The sequence below is a fragment of the Lagopus leucura genome, unplaced genomic scaffold, assembly GCF_019238085.1.
Source record: "Lagopus leucura isolate 7727_CA_CO unplaced genomic scaffold, USGS_WTPT01 Super-Scaffold_100014, whole genome shotgun sequence".
NCBI classification, from domain to species: domain Eukaryota; kingdom Metazoa; phylum Chordata; class Aves; order Galliformes; family Phasianidae; genus Lagopus; species Lagopus leucura.
Window position 1 is genome coordinate 14,870,218 of NW_024962268.1, and position 24,204 is coordinate 14,894,421.

The 24,204-nt window shown below is 39.2% G+C and overlaps 1 protein-coding gene across 7 annotated transcripts in view; it reads right to left on the reverse strand.

The window, feature by feature from the left end:
• OSMR (oncostatin M receptor) overlaps nucleotides 1-22,734 on the reverse strand; it is a 33,161-nt gene extending 10,427 nt beyond the window's left edge. For 3 of the 7 annotated variants that reach the window (XM_042875465.1, XM_042875464.1, XM_042875458.1), the window contains exons 1-12: nucleotides 22,646-22,734; nucleotides 21,498-21,629; nucleotides 20,576-20,707; nucleotides 16,699-16,796; nucleotides 12,790-12,950; nucleotides 8,833-8,992; nucleotides 7,013-7,288; nucleotides 6,310-6,439; nucleotides 4,936-5,093; nucleotides 2,071-2,207; nucleotides 703-862; nucleotides 167-243 (exon numbers count right to left, since the gene is read on the reverse strand). In XM_042875465.1, coding sequence (XP_042731399.1) covers nucleotides 167-243; nucleotides 703-862; nucleotides 2,071-2,207; nucleotides 4,936-5,093; nucleotides 6,310-6,439; nucleotides 7,013-7,288; nucleotides 8,833-8,992; nucleotides 12,790-12,950; nucleotides 16,699-16,771 — 1,332 coding nt within the window. In that variant the 5' untranslated portion in view covers nucleotides 16,772-16,796; nucleotides 20,576-20,707; nucleotides 21,498-21,629; nucleotides 22,646-22,734. Of the gene's footprint in view, nucleotides 1-166; nucleotides 244-702; nucleotides 863-2,070; nucleotides 2,208-4,935; nucleotides 5,094-6,309; nucleotides 6,440-7,012; nucleotides 7,289-8,832; nucleotides 8,993-12,789; nucleotides 12,951-16,698; nucleotides 16,797-17,197; nucleotides 17,217-20,575; nucleotides 20,708-21,497; nucleotides 21,630-22,645 lie in introns of those variants that run through there. The other 4 variants (XM_042875460.1, XM_042875461.1, XM_042875462.1 and 1 more) reach the window with 4 other exon arrangements.
• Between the last annotated feature and the right edge of the window lie 1,470 nt (nucleotides 22,735-24,204).

The window sequence follows — 24,204 nt, forward strand, 5'->3', positions numbered from 1 at the left end:
CTGAAATACCAAGATCATATAGCTAGAAACTTCCTGAAACATGTAATATAAAATATTTTTCTTAGGCTCTTGCCATAAAGTGCACAGAGGCTTGTTAAAGTTAATGAGAGAAGTTTCAAACCCATTTTCAAATAGTTTTATTTCCATTTCTGTGCCAATGTCTCACCTTCCAGAACAAGGTCACGTTCCGCCCCCACAGAGCTGGTGTAATTTTTCTCCAGACATCCAGTTTCCCTGATGGAGCTGGAGGAAATACAGCAAAACAAAGATGCTTTATTTGCCTCCATTTGAAGACATACAACCCTCCACACTTCTCTTTCCCAATCACTCCTATGTCTTGGCAAAACATCCTTTAACTTCTCGCTGTATTCAGCTTTTACTTCTGAATACTAGTATAGCTCACTTCTCTAAAAATCCTTTCTTTGCTTTCAGTTCCCAGTTGTTTATTCCCACCTCTGCATTGCTTTTCTAGCCCTCAAAGAACACTTTCATCCTCCTGGTCACCTGGATTTTCCACTGCCTGCAGTAGATGAAATTCCAGAGGCTGCTATGAAGGATGATTTAAGAGGCCACCTTCCTAAAGTCTGCTTAGTATGATTCTGCTTTCATGACTGCAACAAGGACTCTCCTCTAGTGGCATTAGTAGCAAGTAGCAAGAAGAGGGATCAGGTGAAGACTCCTTTTTCTATAGACCAGACACACCTTTTTCCTTTGTTCTGAAAGTGTGGGCTTTGCTCCACTCGCTCCATCTCCAGAAATGCTGAGCTGCACCACATCGTACTCTAGCTGTGTAACTGGTGTAGGGCTGCAGTCCACCAAGGGTGATGCGGTTACGATATAGTTGTGTGTCTGAACTATTGTACTGCAAAGCAGAAAAACAGGACAGTCAGAGCTTAGTTTTCCTTCATGAGCAACAAGAAGCTTTTGTTTGAAAAACTGATTTTGCCTCTACTACATACAGTGGCCAGTAAAGCTTGTTTTGGAAAAGACAATAATTGAACAGCAGTCAATAAAAAAAAGAAAAGAAAAAAAAGGAAAAAAGAGATAGTCACGAGTGCTAATGGGAGATGCAGAAAGAGTTGTACAACCTTGTTCAGTGCAACCATCTGAGTAGGAGACTCCTGCAGTGAGTCAAATGACAACTCTTCACATAAAGGCAGACAGAGTTTACGGAGACCTTATCCTCACCATTACCAGGTCTCTTACTCAGCTAATTTAAGCAATGTGCTGTTCTAGACATATGCACAGCATGTATAGCTGCCTTTTCTTTCAATTTTCATTTTTTTTTTCACACTCAATCTTAAAGGATCAAATGAGTTCTTGCAAAAGTGCACATGCTCCTGTAAAGGCCAACCGCAGCAATGATTTAATCTGACAGCTCTTAGGCAATAGTAAAGACAGAACACAGGTTGCTTCTGATCTTCTTAATGCCTTTTAATATGTTGAAGTCAAGCTGCCCTCATAAGAAAAGGACTACAAAGAAACCACAGTAAATATGCAAAGTGTAAATCAACTTCAGTGTTTGTGAAAGAACTGGAACATGATGACTCTACCTAAACAATTTCAAGGAGGTTTAAGAGGATGGAAAGAAAAACTGTCCTGGGATTTCCTCGCTGGAAACCATGCACACTACCATTAAGAACAGCCAGTGGTGTACAGGAGAATTCTGGACTAATATCAAAAAAGTGTGATCCTTCAATACACTTCCATGCCATTTGCTTCTAAGATGATATGAGTTATAAAAGTATGGCAAACAAATGAAGATTAGCAGTAGCTATAATAACAGCAATTATAAGGCCTGTAAGTATTTTCATTTACTTCAGCAGACCATTTGGCAGAGGACAGAGTATATAGACCAGTCACACCATACATTTCAGTCAGCATTACAAGCAGTGTTGGAAGTATGAATTAACATTAGCAATGGCCAGCCATGTGGACCACATAATAAGCATGGAACCTGATAGCAAATAAAATCAGAAAAACATACAAATCAGCATGCTCACAAGACTCAGATTAAATTAAGATTGCTAAAGAATAATTTTTGCATTAGAATAAATTCAGATTTCATACTAGTTTTGCTTTCCCATCAGGTTGACACACTTCAGCTTGACAAAAGAGTTCAATTTCCTTTTCCTTTTGTTCCCAGTGTAACTCAATTTCTGCATCTGTGTATTCTTCCCACTGCTGGAAAGGTGGTAGGGGATAAACTGCAAACAAATAGAGAACCTGAGTTAACTCTTGTAAAACATAAAATATACACAAATGTATTTTAAGGTATTTTAGTTGAGCAATTAAAGAAATATTAAACACAGTGTAATTGTTTTCTGCTGCTCTAGGAGAAGTAGACATAAGTTAAAAGTTAATTTCACAATGAAAACGTAATGTTCATAGTCCTGTGTAACCTCCTTGAAGAAGGGGGATTGGACTAGATTTCTTCAAAGGAAGAGATCCCTTCCAAATCATTCTATGATGGTATAAATGTTATACAAGTAGCAAACAAACAAGCAAACAAACAATGGCAAGAAAAAACTTTTCCTGATTTGGAGATATTTTAGAATATCATGCACTTAAATGCTGTAACATAGGGACTGGTGGAATCTTCTGAAGCAGAATAGTGAATAATGCTCAACAAGTTCCTATACTCCAGAGACCTGTACCACAATCTTTCACAATTCTCATTTTAAATGCTACTAGCAGTTACCCTCTTGGTAAACATTACCAGTGCTACTTGTGAAAGATTTTTGAGATCTTTTACTGCTATGTAAATAATACTCAGCAAGAGAAGCAGATTTCTAACTCTGCTATTATCATCTCAATTCCAAGGAATGAGACTTGGCAATGCAAATGAGTGATATGTGTCCAGCTTTCATCATTGTACTAAAACTTGATAGAGCATAAATTAAAATCTGGGGACTTCCAGACTCCAAGGAATTTGTGCTTTATACACAGTGCCCACAAGCAGAATTGGAAATTATGGACTTCAGTTTTCCTTTATTTACGAATGTTCTACTGTAATTATTTCCAGGATTGGAGAAAACATTAAGAACTTTATTGCCATCACTACTTAAAAGACTGACTCATCATAAGTATTATATACCATTTCTGTAGCTTGTAACAATCACTAAGACTAGCAAAAGAAAACTGTAGTAAAAACTTGAATGTATGGAGCACATTCAGTGTTAAATATTCAAGACTAATTTCCCATGAAAACTAACTTTATCACAATGCAATGTCATACTATAACCTCCCAGTTTTTTCTTTCTTCCTGCTCCATTTCTTCTTCCCTCAAAAAACTCAAATAATCAACTTGCTTCTATGAAATAAACTTTACAGAGAAGGACTTTTAACATGTTCCTATGAGTCATAAGAAAATAATGTGTCTAATAAACCTGAAATGAGAGCCTGTAAGGAAGGAAGTGCTGCCAGAATGCAAAAACTACATCAGCAAACTCCTGGTCCATCAGCCTTTCCACTTCATAAGCAGATAAATCACAGATTGCTTCCTGCTTCTTTACACAGGCAAGAAAACTGAAGGAGCATGGCAACACTGAGGAGGATGTGATGGGGTTAAAGGACACAAAGACAATTAAGAAGAACTGGAAAGACTGCTGGAAACACAGTAAATAGACAAGTGTTTTAAGGTAGAAGTAGTTCACAGAATCACAGAATGGCCAGGGTTGGAAGGGACCTCAAGGATCATGAATCTCCAACCCCCTGCCACAAGAAGGGACACCAACCTCCACATTTAATGCTAAACCAGGCTGCCCAGGGCCACATCCAACCTGGCCTTGAGCACCTCCAAGGACGGGGCATCCACAACCTCTCTGGGCAGCCTGTTCCAGCACCTCACCACTCTCTGGGTAAAGAATTTTCCCCTGATGTCCAACCTAAATCTCCCCTCCCTCAACTTAAAACCATTTCCCCTCGTCCTACACATATCAACCCTTTCAAAGAGTTGATTCCCCTCCCCTCTGTAGGCTCCCTTTAGGTACTGAAAGGCTGCAATGAGGTCACCCCACAGCCTTCTTTCCTCCAGGCTGAACGAGCCCAGCTCCCTCAACCTGTCTTCATAGGAGAGGTGCTCCAGCCCCCTGATCATCTTCATAGCCCTCATCTGGACCCTCTCCAACAGCTCCATGTCTTTTTTGTACTGCAGGCTCCACACTTGGATGCAGTATTCCAGATGAGGCCTCACAAGAGCAGAGTAGAGGGGGACAATCACCTCCCAGTCCCTGCTGGCCACCCCTCTTCTGATGGAGCCCAGGATACCATTTGCCCTCCGAGCCGCAAGAGCACACTGTTGGCTCATATTAAGTTTTTCATCCATCAGGACCCCCAGGTCCTTCTCCACAGGGCTGCTCTCAAGGACTGCTCCTCCCAGCCTGTACAGATGCCTGGGATTCCTCCAGCCCAAGTGCAAAACCTTGCACTTTGCTGTGTTGAACCTCATCAGGTTCACCCGGGCCCACCTTTCTAGCCTCTCGAGGTCCCTCTGAATGGCATCCCTTCCTTCCACCGTGTCAAACGCACCACTCAGCTTGGTGTCATCAGCAAACTAGATGAGGGTGCACTCGATTCCATCATTGATGTCATTGATAAAGATGTTAAAGAGCACCAGTCCCAAGACAGACCCCTGGGGGCCACCACTCGTTACCGGCCTCCACCTGGACATAGAGCCATTGATGACTAGTTAGGAAGTTAAGGGACCAGGAGCACACAAAATAATACAGAACATAGGAGCACAGCCACTACTATTTACAGAACTTTGCAAAGCTGAAACCAAAGAGAAAGCAGCTAACTATAGCACAGAAAACGAACAAAACCTGAGAAGACAAAACCAGTAACTTCTGCTTTAAGCTGGCATCCAAGTATTAAGACCAAGAAAACAAGGCCTTCCACAAAAAGTTTTCATCAAAGAAATAGAAAGGGACTTACTTCTGTGAGCTACATCAAAAACATCCGTGGCAGTTCTCTTTCCCAGTGGGTTTTCAACAGTCAGCGTGATATTATAGATCCTCTGCTTCCCTATATCCCAAGAACATGAGCACCTCTCAGAACAATTTACCGTGCATGGAACAGAAGATTTGGAAAACCTATTAAAAAACAGAAAGAAAAAAAGAAGAAGAAAATAAACTTTTTTTGATATAGAACCAAGATAGGTGTGGAAATCACCGGTGCCTAAACTAAAATACAGCATCACAGAAAACAAGGCTGCACTGGTCTGTGAGAAGCTACCTAGTTCTCTTCTTAGTCCAAACTAGCATGAATATACTATTCTTGTAATTAGATGAAAGTTTTCTTTGAAGAAGACTTAGTTCATCCTTAGTTGCCAGAAAAGCTAAATTGCTTTAGGTACTTCATCATGGGTTTGCAGATTTTTAAACAAGGGACAGAGTTTATCAATGATAAAGCATTCCCATGTCTACAGTTATATTTTCAAACGAAACAGCAGTCTCAGCGCATCTGCTAACCTTCTATTTTTGAAACATCATTATATCTGAAAGGAAGTGAATGATGCAGAGGTCCTGAAGGTGCTATGATGACTGCCTTCTGGAATCTTTTGATGCAAATTATTTGTTTTAAGAGTTCTCTTCAACCCTTTTTCTTTGTTGTCCTTGCCCTAAGGTCTCACCTCCCTTCCTATCCTGTGAGCTTAAATGCCTCCGTAGCAAGAAACCAGGGCCTAGGTCTGATTTGCCAAAGACCTTGACCCAGACTGGTAAGAAAAAACTGTGAGAAAGTCTACAGAGAGATTAAAAATAGAAGAGGGAAAAAAAAGAAACTAAAATTATAGACAGATGTGGGATTGTTGAGATAGCTTGAGAATTCAAGAAGGAAATGGAAAGTTACAAAAATTTTCGAGAAAAAAAAACTAATAAATCTAATGAGGCTAACTGGTGCCTAGCTAGGAAACAGCAATTTTGATAGGCTTTACTGTCAACACAGATTGTGAACAAAATGATTTTCACTCTTAAATCCTACTTATCTGTTGTGTGCATCATCCAACAAATTAGATTTTATTTGTAAGTTATAAATATCCTGTTTGCAGGTATCTTTATAGCTACTTAAAAATGTCCATACAAATTGATACCAAATAATTGTTATAGCAGGCTTTATCAAGCAGAAGCTGGTCTAATGAAACAACAACTTTGTTACAAGTCATAGCTTAAATAAGCTGATAAGTGAGTTATAAAGAGGCAAGCAGCTAACTGCAACAAGGATAAAAATACTTCTATGGATTTTGATGGTCAGAAATAATGTGTTTTGTACATCACAGGCTAGAGTTATTGTAACAATGAGAGGACTTACTGTTCAGACAACTTGTATTTTGATGAGTGACTTCCATAAAGGTAGGTGTCTCGTCCTTGGTCCCAGGTACATGTTATTTCTCTCATGTTCTGAGTTTGGCAGGAAAAATCATGAGGTGCATCAGGTGGTCCTTGTCAGAGGCAATAACCATAAAAAGCAACAGTATGGCAGTTAATGCAAAAAAAAAAAAAAAAAAAAAAATCAATAAACTCAATGTATTAGCATACTAGAAATGATGGATGCATACAAAGCCTGCTTTACTACAGATGTCACTATTTCAATTACACTTATTAGATTATCACTCTGCAGAGATACCAGGACTGCACCATAAATTAATTGCAATCCAAATGCTTCTTTAGGATGCTTTTCTTTATTACTTTTTGTTATATTAATACATTAATTAATTTAACCTGTATTGTGGTGTTGTTTTTTTCCATGCAAAACTTAATGCCACATACCATACCAGCTATATTGATATCATTAACGAGATGAATATAAACATGTTTAAAACAAAGCTTTCCATTTAGTAATGTTTTCTGCATGCATGCATACAGACTTTAAGTCAGAGTTTAACCTGAATTCGGCTAGACCTAAGAGGACAATGACAAGTTACAAGATATCTTTTTCTCTCCCCACATCCCTCGCAGCCATTATTGACTTAATAGGAGCAGGGAAACATAATTGTAACAAAGCCTTCACTTACTACCAACAAAGAACACTGCATGCGCAAAGCAATTGTCTTCATGGCAAGACTCTCTACAAAGGACGTGAGGCACTCCCAAAAATGTCACATTCTTTGCAATGAGAAGTCCAACTTGACTATTTGTGCGATTGAAATAAGGAATAGGTGAATTTAAAAAAAAATCCTTTATGATTTGACCTTTCCTTCCAACACAACAAAGACTGATGTCAAAGCCTTCCTCTATAATTTTTTCATCCGGAAAGATTTTTGGTTCACTGATGTTTGAAGTATCCAGACCTGTAAATTAATGCATAATAACCCATTTCAAAATTTTCTTATGGCAGGAGCCTCACATAACAGAGCATTTACATGAAAATTTGCTAACATATTATCATTCATGATCAATTATTTAATATTCTTCCCCATCAGAGATCAATTAGACATGTAATCACATGTATATTCTGATAAATCCATCCACATATAATGTAGCACAACAGACAACCTAAGAGGCCTAAATCCATCTTGCTGCCTTTCACATGGGTGAAAACAAGCAGAGCGCATTCAAGAATTGCCTTTACAGATGAACTCTGCCTCCTGGACCTATGAACAGATTGATGTTTACCACCAAAATGCCCGCTCTTTTTGATTTTGAGCAGAGGACTGAAAAAGCGACGTACTCTGAATCTTTCACAGGTTTGACTAAGACAAGCCAACAATGAATGAATCAGATTGGTAAGGGGATATGGAATATCTATGGCTTTCAATGTTGGACTCCCTGATGGGGGCAAAAATCTGTGGGATTTAAGCTACCTCACAGGCTTTTGCACAGGCTGGGGATAAAATTTTCTCTCTGGTTAAAAATCAGGACATTCCAAATAAGATCTGTAGTGCAGGATCAGCTTATGAAAAGCCTTTATGATTTCTACCTGATTTCAATTAAATACATAAAATCACAAAAATCTCACTCCTGAGAATAAAATAGAAACTCTTTCATCTTATCTTCCGTTATATAAAGTGAAGGAGATCAGCAATTTGCATACAATCTAAGCATATTGATTTACTACCAGGATCTTCTCTCATAATTTTTTAATTAACTAATTAATTTTTTAATTTTAATTAACCCTTGTTGATCCAAGCAAGAATAGTATTTATTTACAAACCCACAAATCATCTTTTTCCTAAAATAGCCATACATTTTGTTTAAACCAAATTCTCTGGAAATCAAATTGCTTTAATAAGACACACGATGATCCAAAATTAAAACCTTCTTCTTTTTTCCTGATATCATTTGTTTATATTATTAGCCCATTTCCAAGTGACATAGGGAGCTGACTTACTCCTCACTCTCCATGCCTTTCAAACTAATCAAAGCTATGATCCCAAGACAAAACATGTGTTGATGCATCAGATGAAGAAGCAACCACAGCTACGTGCTTCCTTTCCTCTCCCTCAGACGGTGCCAGTGCTGTGTCTGACCTGGTGAAAGCCTACTCTAAAAATTAGGTCGTGACTAGGGCAAGATATTGTATCAAGAAAGAAGGCCAAATTCTACTCAAATTCAAACTGCCATACTACCCAACATATCACACTGCTTTAATGCATGAGCAAGAAAAGTCCTAAAACTTTTTGTCCATTAACTTACGAAGGTAGTCTGCAAATTAGAAGAAGGGCTGCAAAAAAAGAGTTGGTTAGTGCTCAGAGATAAAAAGAGGTTGAATGGTTTTTCTTAATTTGATGTTGTTTCCCCTGAGTTAGACTTTACATTAAAACCACCAGAAAATTAAAATCTAGCTTTGTACTGGAAAAATAAAGCCAATATTGCAAAGGCTTGTTTTGCTCACCCTGGACAGTCTCCCACAGACTCCACTGACTCCAGCTGTTTGATGCTTCCGCTTTGCTCCTGATTCTCACTGAATGTGACATACACTCCAAAGGTAAGTCTGAATCCCACATCCAATGAAAAGGCTTTCCTGATTTATCGAGCGTGGTATTAAAAAACGCCTGCAAATAAAGGTTGGTAAGGCAAATTACTGAAAACACAGCAATATTTAGACACTTAAGAAGTATGACCAAGCAGAGAGCAGGTTCAACTACTTTTGAAAGATGAGTCTCTGAAATCCTACCTGCTGCTCATGTTAATTAATGGCTTACAAACCTGCACTAGCAATGGCAGAGAGGCGGAGACACCGGCAAGACTGCTTGGTTTTAACAACAGAGTTATGACTCAGGACATGTTCCACGAGAAACAGGTTAATCCTCAGGGACTTTCAGTGAGTTATTTGTGCCTGCTTACACATCAGTCTGCAGACACACTGATGCCTGCTATGTACCTTGTCTTACGCTCTGTGTTACATATCTTTGGCTCTGAACTACAGCAGACAATTGCACTGGCCAGTAGGGAATTATGCATGTATTGTCTTGTTATGGTTCTGGCAAACAGCATCAGAGAACAGTACATCAGGCAGAGTAGGAAAACACCCACAAATTTCTCCAAAATGTTTGACTGTTGTGCATATACTGCACATTTCTTGTGCGTGTGAAAGAACATATATAAAAGTAATAAGAGCTCCATAATAACAGAAGAATGACGCAAGGTATAATGTGAAGTTCAAAAACAGAGCAAAATGCTCTGTAACTTGTCAAACATTATCATACTGAAATGCATAAATTCAAGCTCACAAGAACAAATATAAAATGTCCTACTGTGTTCTAAGAGAAGGTATTGTATGGAAGTTTTTCATACCATACACACACTATGGACCACCTGGAAGCTGAATGGGCTAGACTAATACACAGCACTGCAACTCAAACTAAGCAGGCCACTATCACATAGGTAGGTCTCTCTGAAAGTAAGCGTGCTGTTTATTTCCATGGAAACTACAACTGATATCAAGAACACAATAACACTATTTGATAAGGCAAGTTCTCTGCTACAGAACGTATTTTTCAACACAGTCACCACCATTAGCTATGTGAACAAGATTTTTCATGCCACACTTATAGAAATCTGCACTAGCAGAGATGTTTCAGAGTTGCTACGACCATGTCTTTGCTAGGAAAACATTGTCCATACAGTACATTTTTCATCATTCTGAGCAGATGGAAGTCAAATCTGCACTGTGGTTGTGGTAGGACAGTCCAGACAAGATTAGCAACGTTCTATTGTCTTCAAAATGGCACAGGGCCTGGTGTTATCACGTTGCAAGAGAAAAGTTGTCTTCTTCTCTGGTCTGACTTTGGTACTTTGATCCCTTGTCTCAGGCAGCACCAGAGCATAGTTGTCAGGGGTGATGATTTGTCCAAGCTCCAGGAAATCCAGATGGATCAACCCATTCTTACCTCAGAAGACTGTGCACATCACTTTACTTGCTAAATTTTTATATCTTGAATTTTTTCTTCAATGGAGAATTCCTAGGTTGCCACTCCACCACGGACTCATGTCGTGACACCACCTCTTGTCACCAGTAATGATGGAAACTGTCACCTCCAGTTTTGCATTGATTCAGCAGGCCTTGACAAATTTGCACATATACATACATACATACATATATATATATATATCCATATATATATATCCATATATATATATATATATCCATATATATATATGGATATATATGTATATCCATATACAAGTTTCCTGGCTGTAACCCTTTGATTCACATAGATGAGCTGATCAAGATACTCTCCATTTTGTGGTTTGACAGCTATGCATGGCCGTTCAGAACATGGCTTATCTTTCGTGTCTCACTGTTTCTACTGCTGAAAAGTACCACTGACAAACTCAGTGCTACGATTCACTCTGTAAATGTTTCAAATGCATCAATGAATGTCAAGGAACCTCATTTTTTTCTGCATTTTTTTTTTTTCAGTGACACACCATTTCTTTATATGCACTTCCATGCCAGGTACCCATCTTTCAGACTGCCTCTCTGTTGCCATTTGTGTTGTATACCCACAAAATGTAGTGGGATATTGGAGGGAATGTTGAACCTCTACTGCCATACCACCACCTCAGACGTGGGGGGCCAACATCACAAAACAGGAGGCATTACTTTTGGACTAGCCTTCATATTTGAAAAATACATTTTTGCCAGTGAAAGGTGGTCTCAAGAATTGTATTAGTGCTCGTAATTATAAATACATTCTGGAACACAACATGTATTTTAGTTCTCCTTAGAGTAATCACATCACACCCTCAGCATATAGATCCGTATTCAGTGAACTGATTCAGAGCCCTGGCTCACCCTAGCAACTAGAGAACTGTTCTCTATTACTGCTTTCTATCTGCAACACCTGCAGCTTCATAATAGCACCTCTTGGAGAAGAATATTGTAAATATTTTAAAATTTATTTTCAGTTACAGCACTTACTACTGCAGCCACTGCTTTGAAAGTTACATGGACTGTGCATGTGAGTCTGCTTACACCAAAGCAGAGTATTTTATTAGAAAAGTCTTCAGAAAAAAACCATAAGCAAATACATTCCTGCGTGACAGTGACATCCAAAATATCCTGTTTATTTTCCACTTCATATTTATTATGAGTAACACTATAAACTCGGTCCTTGGATTCAAAAAATTCTTTCTTTCTTCCAGTAAGTTAATAATTTGTTGGAAGAATAGTCCAAACTCCACACCCCCAATGTTCCTCCCCTCCCCCCAGAAATAACCACAATAATTTGGAGTAACAAAGCCCCAGTTTCTGACTTGAAAGTTATATCTACTCATGAGATTCTACCTCATGTATCAAAGTTGTCAAAATCTTCTAGACTACATTGAGCAATGTGCTTCTTCAAACCTAAGAGAAAAAATACTACCAACTAACTGGCTGATCTGGAGTAAGCCTTTTTCTGCTATACATCCTTTCTCACAAATAGCAACTTTAAACAAGTTAGAACACTTTTCCAGTTTTATTAAATCTTAACATGTGTACTTAATATCCCTCTATATTTCAATCAGCAGATGACTCATAAAAAGCTATCCCAAAGACATGTGTTAAATTCCCAAAAGATTTTATCAGATCCAAAGGAAAGGCAATTTCTTGGAAGACCAAAGTTCTCACGCTAAAGTCAAGGACTCAGAAGAAGTCAGAAGCAGACCTAAACAGTAATAATTTGGGTGATAATACATGAGCCTCTTCGGAAAATCCTGCTGTTTCACATGCTAAAGAAAATTAGCAGAATAGGGACTTGGCAAAGGGGATTCCACCACCTTCTTCTCAAACGGACAAACTGGATACATGGTAATTGCTGACAAGACCAAATATTGGGCTTAAAAGGTCTCAGTCATGCTGAGGCAATACTGTTTGGTTCGTAAGATGAAAGGAGTTGCAGCAATACACAGCTCATGCGTAATTTGTCTCCAGTAATGCTTAGCTATTACATTACCAAAAAACCTGTCTTCTAAAGTGAAATGGTATTTTTCTTGGAGTTTGTCTGTGGGAATTGTGTCTTGGAAGGGAAACAAAATGTTTTAGAATCAGATCTTTTAAGCTTGTCTACTGCAGTCCCTCAATAAAGATATATAAGGCATATATACATTCTTCTACAGACAGAAATTACCTCTTCAATTGAATGATAATTTTATTTTCACCATATCTGGGCATAACTATAGACCAAGTCTGGCACCTACTGAAATGTGCAGGTACTTCTATTACAGCTTTAGAAATACTCTGCTGTAAATCATAAACCTATACAGCAAGACAATCTGCATATGCATTTGAACATTTTATTATCCTTTAAATTCTTTCATATTGCAAGTATTTACTACAGCTATTTCTTTTTTTTAATGCACTTACTGTCCACACAATAGCTTCATCTGCTCGACGGATTTGTATTTCGAAAGACATTAACAGCCCAGCCTTGTGCGCTGACTTGCCAATATCCCACTCCACGAGCAGACGTTGAAGAGCCAAATCCTTGTGAACATTAAGATATGTTACTGGAAACACAAGGGATTCTAGGAGCACAAAAATTACACAAAAATATTAATGCTTATATATTATATATTATTATATTATATATTGCTTATATATATATATGCTTATATATTATATATTATTTAGTCCTTTGAAGAGTATACTATGAAAGACCAGAAAATCTCCACGCTAGCTTTTTCTGGGAGACATAAGCCAAGGCAGTGGAACAAAGAGAGGGCACAGACTAGAAGAGTGAACACCTGGAAGCATTACAGTACTGGGCAGATAATGGAACACTGGCACAGATTGCCTAGAGGGGCTGTGGACTCTCCTGGGAGATCTTCAAAGTCCATCTGGACACGATCCTGGACATTCTGCTCTGGGTGTTCCTGCTTGAGCAGAGGTTGCAGCAGATGAGCTCCAGAGGTCCCTTCCAACCTCAACCATTCTGTTTTTTCAAACAAGTCATAAGACATACCAAACTCTGCTCCCATCTCCAACAATGGCTCTCCCACTGCTCAACAGTGAACATAACAAAGAAGTTCAGTAAAAAAACCTATGAGATTGTAAAGGGAACTTCTAATCCCGTTAATGTAATTATGAAAAAATTGAATTAGGCCACTGCTAAGAACTTCCTCAAAACCTTTTTTGATTGCGCATCTTTCTCCAAATTTGTCAGGGTGTGTTCTTTTGTGTCTATCAATTATGTTTAATGTACTGTTCAGGAAGATCTGAAGCAACAGGAGGGGTTGCCTGGGAGAAGAGGCCAACCCCCAGCTCACTACAGCCTCCTTCAGGTAGTTATAGAGAGCAGTAAGGTCTCCCCTGAGCCTCCTCTTCTCCACACTGAACAATCCCAGCTCCTTCAGCTGCTCCTCATAAGCCCTGTGCTCCAGACCCCTCACCAGCTGTGTTGCCCTCCTTTGAACCCGCTCCAGGGCCTCAATGTCTTTCTCGCAGTCAGGGGCCCAAAACTGGACACAGCACTGGAGATGCGGCCTCACGAGGTTCGTAAAACTACTCAATAACCCTCTGTAACCCCCTCACCATTGTCTTTGGCATGCTATTTAATTTTATGATGTTCTCAATTTACCAGCTACTTTATCAGTATATTTATCCTTTTCCTTACAGCCTATAGAAGCGGGACACCACAACATATTAACAGGGATTTGAAGCTCAGGAAATTCCAACACTCAGAAATCCTTCTAATAGTTAAGTCAGAAAATTTACACTAATTTTCGTTCTTTGACCTAATGAAGATTGAGTTAGTTAAGGCAAATGGACGTTGTAGGTCTGGTTTTAACTCCCAGAATAAATTACATTTTAAAAGTCAGATTTAACTCATTTGTCAGGAAGAAAAAAAAAATCTCCTTGAGCAGCAGTTTTTTTTTCTAGGAGCACTAATTAGCTGAAAACCACAGATCACCTTCTGAGTGGTTGTTCTTAGATGTATGTTTTGTCACCATTCATAAACAACAAATCACCCATTTCTGGCAAGAGAGAAAACATGAGAGAGAAAGCTAGGTTTTATTGCCTAACCTCTTGGTTTCAGAAACAGGCTTGCGGTACTTCAAAAAATTTTCAAGGAAGTACACAAACATACATGCACGTGCACCTTCTTCCCTTATATATATATATGTAAATTAGAAGAAGATGAACATAAGTGACAGCAGGATTTGACAGAGCTTCTGTGAGGTAACTACGAAAATATTTTATGTGAAGAAATAAATCTACTTTTCCAACAGTTGTGGCATTGCCTTTCCATCATTGATTTGCTGCTTGATAGTTGCTTTTGATTGGAAAATAGTAAAATAATAATAATAATAATAATAATGGCCGTCAGTTTTATAACTACTGCGATGATTAGCTAATGTCTGGAATGGAGTAAACAAAGCTGAGGGCCTGGGAAAAAAGTTTCACTTCACTAAATGATGAGGGAATAGTAATTCTAGGTCTTACAGGAAAAAAAAGAAATATTGTTAGATTCACTGCCAATGACTGACCAGGCAGGGAGCCAGAAGAACCAAAGCAATGCAAAGAATGATACAATTAACTGTGGAAGCAGAACAGCTAATGCTTGTCAGGGAAGGTACAATGATCAATTATGTATTCTCACATTCTCCAAACTCTCAACACCAAAACAAGATAAAGGCTGTTAAAATCCCTCTTATGCTGGGGATTTGGCAGTAATGCTACTATTCTGCTATATGTAATCTTTGTTACTCATTTTTTCATCAACATTACCTGTACCTTCACCACCCTGCTGACTGAAGTACCAGAAGGCAAAGCCTCGAGAAGATTCATTTTGGATACAAAATTTGGTGGCTGATCTGAATCTCTGGATCCTTACTGTACCTGCATTTTAGGTGTAAAGTACTGAATCAACAGGGGAAGACAGTTAAACCCTGCATAAAGAAGTAAATCACAAAGGATTTTGACCTTCCAGACAATTTGCAGATACATGACCAAATGTAAATACAGGATTGTAGGTGAGCAAACATTCAGAGAATTCAGAGAATGTTTGCTCTTTGTTTTGCACTTTCCTGTGTCCTTTCAGATAGCATCCTTAGGAAAATAGTTCTTCTTCACAGAGTAAACTTAAATCTCACAACAGATCAAGCATCATCTATGCAGAAAACACTGCCATCCTGGATGTACAGTGAAAAGAAAGAGTAAGAAAATGACTCATTTCAGTTACAACTTACTCCTCCTAGGAAATTTAAACAATGAGGGCATTTTAAGACTTGTTCTACTTGAAAGATAACTCAGGCTACATGAACAGCTTTACCAATAACAGCAAAGATTGTTACTCCTGAACAACTGCAAGTGAAAACAAGTTACTAGGCTACTGTGATGCAGTAACTGTTTGGACTTGTCTGCATTGCAAATGTTTGCCACTCAAAGGATATTGGTAATAGAATCTCAAAAATCAAGAAACTAGCACCCTGAGTGAAAGAAGCGTGCAAATATGAATTTCAAGGATGAAGTGAGGAGGTAGGAAAAAAGTCTGAAATACATACTTTTTTTTTTTTTTTTTTTTTTTTCAGTATAGTATCAAGTACAATCATACTGAATAAGTAAATAATAAAATAATAATTAAAAAAAAACTTTCTTCATCCTTCACCACAGCTAGTGCAATGAAACTTCTATAATGAAGACTACATAGTTATGTTCTGCCTCTTAATGGTGGTCACAGATACACCAATTAAAATTGTTCATTTTTCTTTTAATAGCATCATTCCCAGTGCTACTAGCAGCAGCGAGAGTACAAGCAATTCCCTTATTTTAAAATACACAGTCTTCTGGAAAGTTTTATTACAGTTAACTATGTTCCCTCAGAATATGTATATACACTTTTTACTTTGTATGAGGTGTATTCATGAAGAGTAAGACAATAAAAATTTGGTCCTGGGATTTGAAGGCACAACCAGAAAACAGTCATAGTAAGTCCTAACATTTTCACAAATGAAACAAACAAAAGTAAAAACACAGAAAATCATGAAAGTTTTCAGAGAAGTAAATCATTTGAAAGTGACGATAGATCAAGATGAGAGAATGGGAGCAGATCTACAAATACAGTCTGACCTCACAGCACTGCAAGTGCTATGATTGATTCAAAGGGCAACTTTGCATGATGGGGTTACAGAAGGTAATTTTAAATCTTGCTTCATCTTTTTTACGAAGTAGAATAACTTGACTGAGTGTGTAACATTGCTTAATCAATGTTACAAATGAGCAAGTCCAAAGCTCTGAATGTTGTAGCTTCCAAATGAAAAAAAAAGTATTTACCTTGCTGTGAGTATGCAGTGCACCAAGTCCTCAAGTGGAGCAATACTGCCAGAAACACGAAGTGACTCATCATTCATCTCCCTTTTCCTGCACACAATCTATTGAGAAATACAACATTTCCATTTGTGCGTTTCTTTTAGGATAAATGTATGCCAGATAATTGTTATTAATTTATTTAAGAATAAATTAACAAATGAAAACCCAGCCACACAACAAACCAGGCAGTTTAGGAGCCATTTAGGGAGAATGGACAATGGAAAAAGAAACATCCTCTTGTTCTTAGGATCTTTTTACAGTATAGGCGAAAATATATCACGCATAAAAGTTAAATTCAATCTAAAGAAGGAAAACATACAAATCTCTATAATTTTCCCACCAGACTAGAGTCTAGCCTGATGCATTTTTCATTTTCCCCCTGAACAAATAACAAGAGATCCACCCTAAAAAAGGAAAAAGGTGACAGAGGTGCAAAAGGCATTGCAAATTCTGTTCCACTTACAGCTTGAATGATAAATCCTACAGACTTGACCAAGTATGGTTTCATCCTTTGCCAGCAGAGAGGATAGCAGTATGAGAGGGATAAAGCCAGCTGGAGTTGAAATGCCTGTGTTAAAGTCTTAGCAACTTCTATATCTAGAAGAATTGTCATCTCAAATAACATCAAGCTTTACGTAGCTGTCTGCTTACAGTTTTCACACTCCCAACTGCGGAGGGATAGAACTCTGACTCGCACATTTCAGCACTGTCCCATGGGACTGACAAGTCAAACTTCATAACACATCACCACTTCAACATTCCCCTACGCAGAAGGAAGAGGTAAACATCCAGCAATGGCACAGTTAAAAGCACTCAGGCACAGAGGGTACAAGACTCCAAACAACAGGAGCAATAGTATAGGATAGAGTTATCTTTGATTTCTGGTTTCTATGCTGTGCATTCCTGGAGCTGCGTAGCTTTCTCCTCCTGAGCCCAAATGCTTCACCTGGAGTCTCCCAGACATGAAAGGTGAATGTTGCCTTGCCTAGTCCATAGGCCTCTGCAGTCTTTCTTGCCCAGGCAGCAATATCCTCAGAAGTGTTTGGACAATGTTAAAATTAACATGAATAATTAACATAGTTTTGAAAACGTAGGTCTAGTTCATGTTTCAACTAACAGTCTGTTTCAAGAACTAAGTGCAATCAACATCTTCATGGTTATTCCATCTTTAGACACTTCTAAGTCAAATAATTTGATATACCTTGTCTGAAATAAACTCAGTAAAGGGCTCTTTGCTGTACAGTGGAATGGCAAGTGGAAGAAAAGAAAGTAAAAAGTTTTTCCAAAGTAGATTATGTTAGAAATTCATAAAACTTCAGTACATTGTTCTTATTTTGTATTATAGGAAATGAAGACAAAGCCAAATCTTGCACACCCTTTCCCAGTGGTCCCTTCCAACCCCTACAATTCTGTGTTTCTGTGACGTATTTGTCATGTACCATTTACACATTAAAACTAACAGGAAAGTGTTGTGGCAGTCATGACAGACTAGGCTATTTGCTTAAACTACCACTTTTCTGGAAAACAAGTCCAAAATCTTTTATGCTCTACAGAGGTACTCTCAGCTACCATATTGAAATTTCTGTCTAATTTAACTACCTCTCTGCAGATACGCACTATCAGTTCTCTAATTATTTGTTCTCTCTCATTTTTACTGCTGCATGATACAACTACTGTACACTGCTAATGGACAGTGTACAGTACATTATAATAAAGAACCATCAGAAAGTTAAAATGCTTTCATAATATGCTAATAGTCTCATTTAATACAGTACTGTGAATTGTGATGAAGTATAGCTGTTGAACCAGTTATCATGGGAAAAACTGAATTTCTCTAAGAGAAGAAAATTTCGAATACAGTCAAATAAAAGAAACATTATTAAAAAATGCATTCCCTAATGTAGGAGCATTATTTTGATCAAAATAATCTTTATACAGAGACATCCGACCATGTCTAACAAATTAATCATGTATTGCCATAACTACCAACTAAGGTCAAGCTCTTATTTGCAATATCAGTAATTAACTACTTTTATAATGAAATCAATTAGAATGTGTCTAACTTAAAAAGATTAAAAGAGAATCAGAAAACACATAATTAATATCATTAAAACAAAAAAAAAAAAAAGCAATGCATAGCAATATTGGATTCACAACATCCTTGCCAAAACTGAAAGCAACTGAACAACAGAAATGAAGTCAGAACAGTCAGAGAATGTTTTCAGGTAACTAAATTCATCACCAAAAATGAGCAAAGCAATACCTCCAATAACTATTATTTTAATATCAAACGCCACAGGAAAAGTTGCAATATCACAATCACTGTTTTGCTGAATGGTTTGGTTGTTTATTTGTCAATCTGAAAAGATATGAAGTGATGCACTTTGAGAAGCACCACACCAGTGTGCCACAGCTGTTCATCTGAGAGTGAGTCAACATTTTTTAAAGCCTGAGAGATCATGTTTTGTTACCATTCCTCAGCATGGAAGGCCTGTGAGTTTTGTGTCCACAAACTCAAGGTTAAGAACAAGAAGGTCTCATGTCAGTGACTTTGATTACGGACAGCAAACATGCAATTTGAATACTTCTGTGATTTAAAAAATAAAATAAAATTGCAATAGCTTTTCTCTATCACAGAGCTGTTTGTTCAAGTGAGTTTTGAAGAACTCCAAAGACAGACATGCCACACCTTCCCTGGACAACTTTTCCCCATTCTTAACAACCCTCTGTGTATATTCAAGCTGAATTTTCCTTGTTAGAATTTGCATCAGGTTCCTCTCATCATTTTGCAAAAGGCTTAGCTTTCTCTTCTCTGCAAATACCCATTAGTTAGGCAAGACAGTAGTTAGAGCTGCTTCTAACTTTCTCTCCTCAAGGCTAAACATGCTTCTATTTCAAATACACTTCCTCAATATGCTCCAGCCTCCAAGCCTCCACAGTATCCTTCTGGATTCAGCCCAGTCTGTCCATCTTCGTAATGGGAGCTAAAAATTGGACACAGTAATGTGGATGTGATCTCACAAGCACCAAATAAAAGGAAATAGTACTCTCTTCAACCTTCTGGATATGGTCTTGCTAAGATAGCCCCATAGGTCAGTTTGTCATCCTCACCAAAAAGTACACTGCTGGCTGTTTGGCATTGTGACATCTCAGCTCCCCAGCTGCACTGTTCCCTCCTATTCCATCCAACAAGACTTTACATTTATCTTTCTATTATTAAATTCATTAGATTTGTCAGCTAATTTCTTCCAGGTTGCTTAGGTCCCAACAAATCGCACCCTTGCCTGTTACAGTGTGAATTGCTTTCATCTATTTAATGCAATCTGTATGCCATTTAAGGATGTATTTCATTCCGTTGTACAGAGTGTTGATAAAGATGTTAAGCAGCACTGGCTCAGATATCGACCCCCAAGGAGTATCATTCTAAATGTTCACCAGGTATCAACTCATCAGAGTCAATTTCTTTCCTTAAGCCTAATGGTCCAGATAGCTTTGCCTCCAAACCCTTAAAGTGAGGGCTGTGTGAAGGCAGTCATATGAATGCTTCCAGCTATGAACCACCAGGTCTAGCAGATATTTAGATGAGGGAGAAAAAAAGCAGAGACAGTTGGTAATACATCACTCAATTTAAATTACAGATGCAAGCCAAAAAGTAAGGTGGAATCAGGCCCATTCCCCAAATACACACATAATATTGCTGTTAGTGGGTTGAATTTTTTTTGTGGGGGGTTTTTTTGTTTTGTTTTGCTTTTAAGTTTTGCTTTAATGTAGTAAGGAGAGACTGTGGTCCATAGAATGTGTGGCATCTCCAAGAGACACAAATCAAAGTGAAACACGTTACCTTGGGAAAAGATAAATTCTCTTTCTGCAGGTAATTTTCAAATAGTCTAAATAAATATCTTAAGTAAACTGCTTCTTCTTTGGCTCAAAATCTAGATTATCACCATAAGTCCTCTTCTGGCCAATGCTTTTGCTATTGCATGGAACAGAGAAAAAAGAAATTCCTGTTATTCATCTGATAAGTATGCCAAGATAAACATTTTGTCAAAACTCTCTTAAAGGCATAAAACTTCAACTGAAACTTCCTTCAGCATGAGGCTCATGGTACTCATGAGCCAAAGATTGGGTCTATATGGTGCACATACTGCTGCAGTGTCTCCTATGAATATTTAGCATTAGTTCATGACAGAATTGATCTGCCTTGTACTGATCTTTCTCAAGTTGCATTTTTAAATCACCTGTCATACTGTTCTTTTTCAGCACCTTTGCTTATTTAAGACAGCTGCCAGCTGTACCCACATCTTCAAATGATCCAATGGCAAAATGCTTTTCTATGATGCAGAAAAATGTATTCATCTGAAGGACAGTATTATGCAGGGACACCAAAGTATAGATACTATCTGACAAATTTTCCTAAATCAGATGTAGAAAATAACTTCTTACCAGTGAGGTAAATACAGTAATAACAATCCTATGGATTTAGATGATGTTTTACATCACATATTCTTATTCACTCTTCTTCAGAAACAAAAAGACCAAGGACAGGAACCACAGTTCAGTTTCTTACCAGGCAACACTACACATTGCTCAATAATTAGCTACCAAAATTAGTGCCAAAATGAGCTGGAATGCCCTTAGCCAGTGATTTCTACAAAAACCTTGGATGGAAGCACATTACTGCTCTTCTAACTCCTGCATTCCAGTATTACATCTTCCCTCGCAAATAAGTGGTGTGAATCTGTCATCCAGCTGGGGTAACTTACTTGTGAGAAGTGTCAAACCATCTGACACTCAGCAGGTTTTGGTAAAGAAGCAGCTGCCAAAGCATCTTGAAATTAAACAGTTCTCTTCAGCATTATGTCACACTGCTCATAAAAACATGATTTGTAACAATTCTGAATTTAAAAAAAAAAAAAAAAAAAAAAAAAAAGAGAGAGAACAGGTGATAGATTGAAAAGCAGCACTGCCTTTAGTTCTTGTGCACAGCCTCTGTCTTCCCAAGAAATATTAAAGATGATTCCCATCTACTTCACTAATTTACAGCAGAAATTACAGCTGTGTACAGACATTGAAAGATGGTAATAAATCCTTGTTGTCTAAAGGACAAAAAGGAATTTATAAAAGCTGCATGTGAAAGAAAGGATTTTCCATAATTAAGTTCTGATCCACATGCAATTAACTGATTATTCAGGGATAGCTTTGTCTCCCGGTTTGTTGTTCGTTTGTTCAAACAGAAAGAGTAAGCTCTTGGATGTTGATTTTCTAAAGAGCTTTTCCAAAACAGGAAAACACTGCATTTTTCGATCCCACGAGGGTTAGAATCGAAGCAAACAAACAAAAAAGAGCAAGTAAGGGGTGCAAAAACGGGGTGGAAAAGATGTGAAGCACTCAGCGAAGTGAGCAAGTCGGGGTGCCCGCGTTCATCAACACGCAAACGCTACGAGCAGGAGGGGAGGAGTGGCACCCCGTGGTGGCACAGCACCAACAGCCCCACCGCGCTCCTCGTTCTGCGGGAACTAGCTCGGCACGAAACACTTAGGTAAAACGGGAGATGAAAGACACATCCCGAACCGTCGCACTCCGCGGAACACAGGACCCGCACGAGGCAGCACTCGGCAGACTCCATCCAGGGGACGGAGGGAGAGCCGCGGGACGACGCGCGCAGCCCCGCCCGGCTCAGCCGCTGCCCGCGGTCAGACAGCGGGGCGGCAGGGGACACGGCCGGCGCTGGGGGCCGTGTGAGCGGGAGGGTGGAAAAGCGGGAGGCAGTCAGGGGGTGCCAGCGGGCACCGCGGGGAACACAAAGCGGAGTAAAAGAGCTCCGCAGAGCGCTTCCCAAGAGAGGACGGCAGCTCTCCTCAGCGAAGGCGCAGGGAGACAGACGGGGGACGGGGGGAACGGTCCGACTCACCTGCAGCCCGGCAGCTCTCTCAGGAAGCGGGGAGGCACGTTCCCCCGGCGGCCGCGTCGCGCCGGCCTCCCCGCTCGGTGCGGGTCAGGGCTGCGGAGCGCTGGGTGGCCCGGGCAGCCCCTCCTTTCCCGGGCGGGGCGGTGCCTCCCGCAGCCCGCGGAGGACGGGTGAGGAGAGCGTCAGGAATTTCCTCCCCGCTCCGGGAAGCGTAGCCGACTCCCTTGGCCTCGTTCCCGGGGAGGGTTATCACATCTCCCCGCTCCTCCAGCGCCGGGCTCCCGGGGCTTCCCAGTTGGTGCGGCCGTCCGACGGAACTCAGAACCGAGAAGAGTTTGGTTGGCGAGGCCGGACGCTGCCCGCCTTCAGCACCGCGATCCTTTGCAGCTGCGCTCCGCCAGGTGTTCCTCCTCACTCCCTTGTTCTTCCCCTCGCTGAGCAGCGCCCTGCTGCTCTAGTTAGCTTTTCCATTTTCTCACGATGTGGCCAAGCAAATGATCTCTAATTAGAAGACAGTGTTATTGTTCGGAGTGTTATTCCGGAGAATTACATCTATGTCTTCCGTGGATTTCCTCTGCAAGTTGAGTCATGCAAACTGAGCATTTCCTAGACGGTCAGTGGTTACTCATCGTGCATTGCCTGCCTACCTATTTGAGGCGCTAGCGCTATATATACACGTTTACCACTGCATTTCAATGCTCTTAGAATGCAGAGAGTGAGTACGTGAAAGGTCATATAAATATGTCGTTTTAGAGAAAAATCAAGTTGCAGATGTCTGATAACAAGATGTCCATCTTTTGGCATGTTCCTTCTCTCACTTTTTCTCTCTAGCAAATCACTGTAATACATCAATGAGCTCTATTTCCTGAACTGTGTTTTAACAGTATAATTAGGAAATCCTACAGGAAGTCTATCATTTTCATATGGGACAGTAGGATTTGAATAATGTGCAATTAATATTATATAGGATGTTCATATGTTAAAAAGTCTGGTGGGAAAAATGGCACATCACATAATGAAAAGTAAAGGGAATAAATTAAGGCAGCTGCTTAGTTCTAGGGATTTTAAAATTTTGTTTGGGTGTAATTAAACTTCTTTTGTCCTTCTAATGTAAGGGCTGAAAATTTTCGCACTTGCTATTTTAAAGGTAATTTTGAATCATTCCCTTTTTCCAGCCCTCCTTGTCTTGTGAATGAAAGTGTTTCCTCTTACACTTTTGCTGGAGATACCTGTTAAAAATCTGCTGATCAACATCTCCCAGATCATTTCATGACTGCTTTGGCTTAAAAATTTTCAGCCTCTCAACTCTCTGTTTGGGTAGCAGTGATAATCTCTGATGCTGCTTCTTCACACTCGTCCACATAATCCAGCCGTTCCAGAATTAACCACGTAGTTGTTTATCTTTTGAATGCACCATACCTCAGAACAGGCTTCTTACTTCTGTCTAGGAAAAGTGTTCCTGAAATAGTCACCTAAAACCCGAAAAGTTTTAAATAATAATTATAAGGTATTTCAAAAGATAAATTATCAGATTTTTCATATTTGAGGCAAGAAACTGGAAC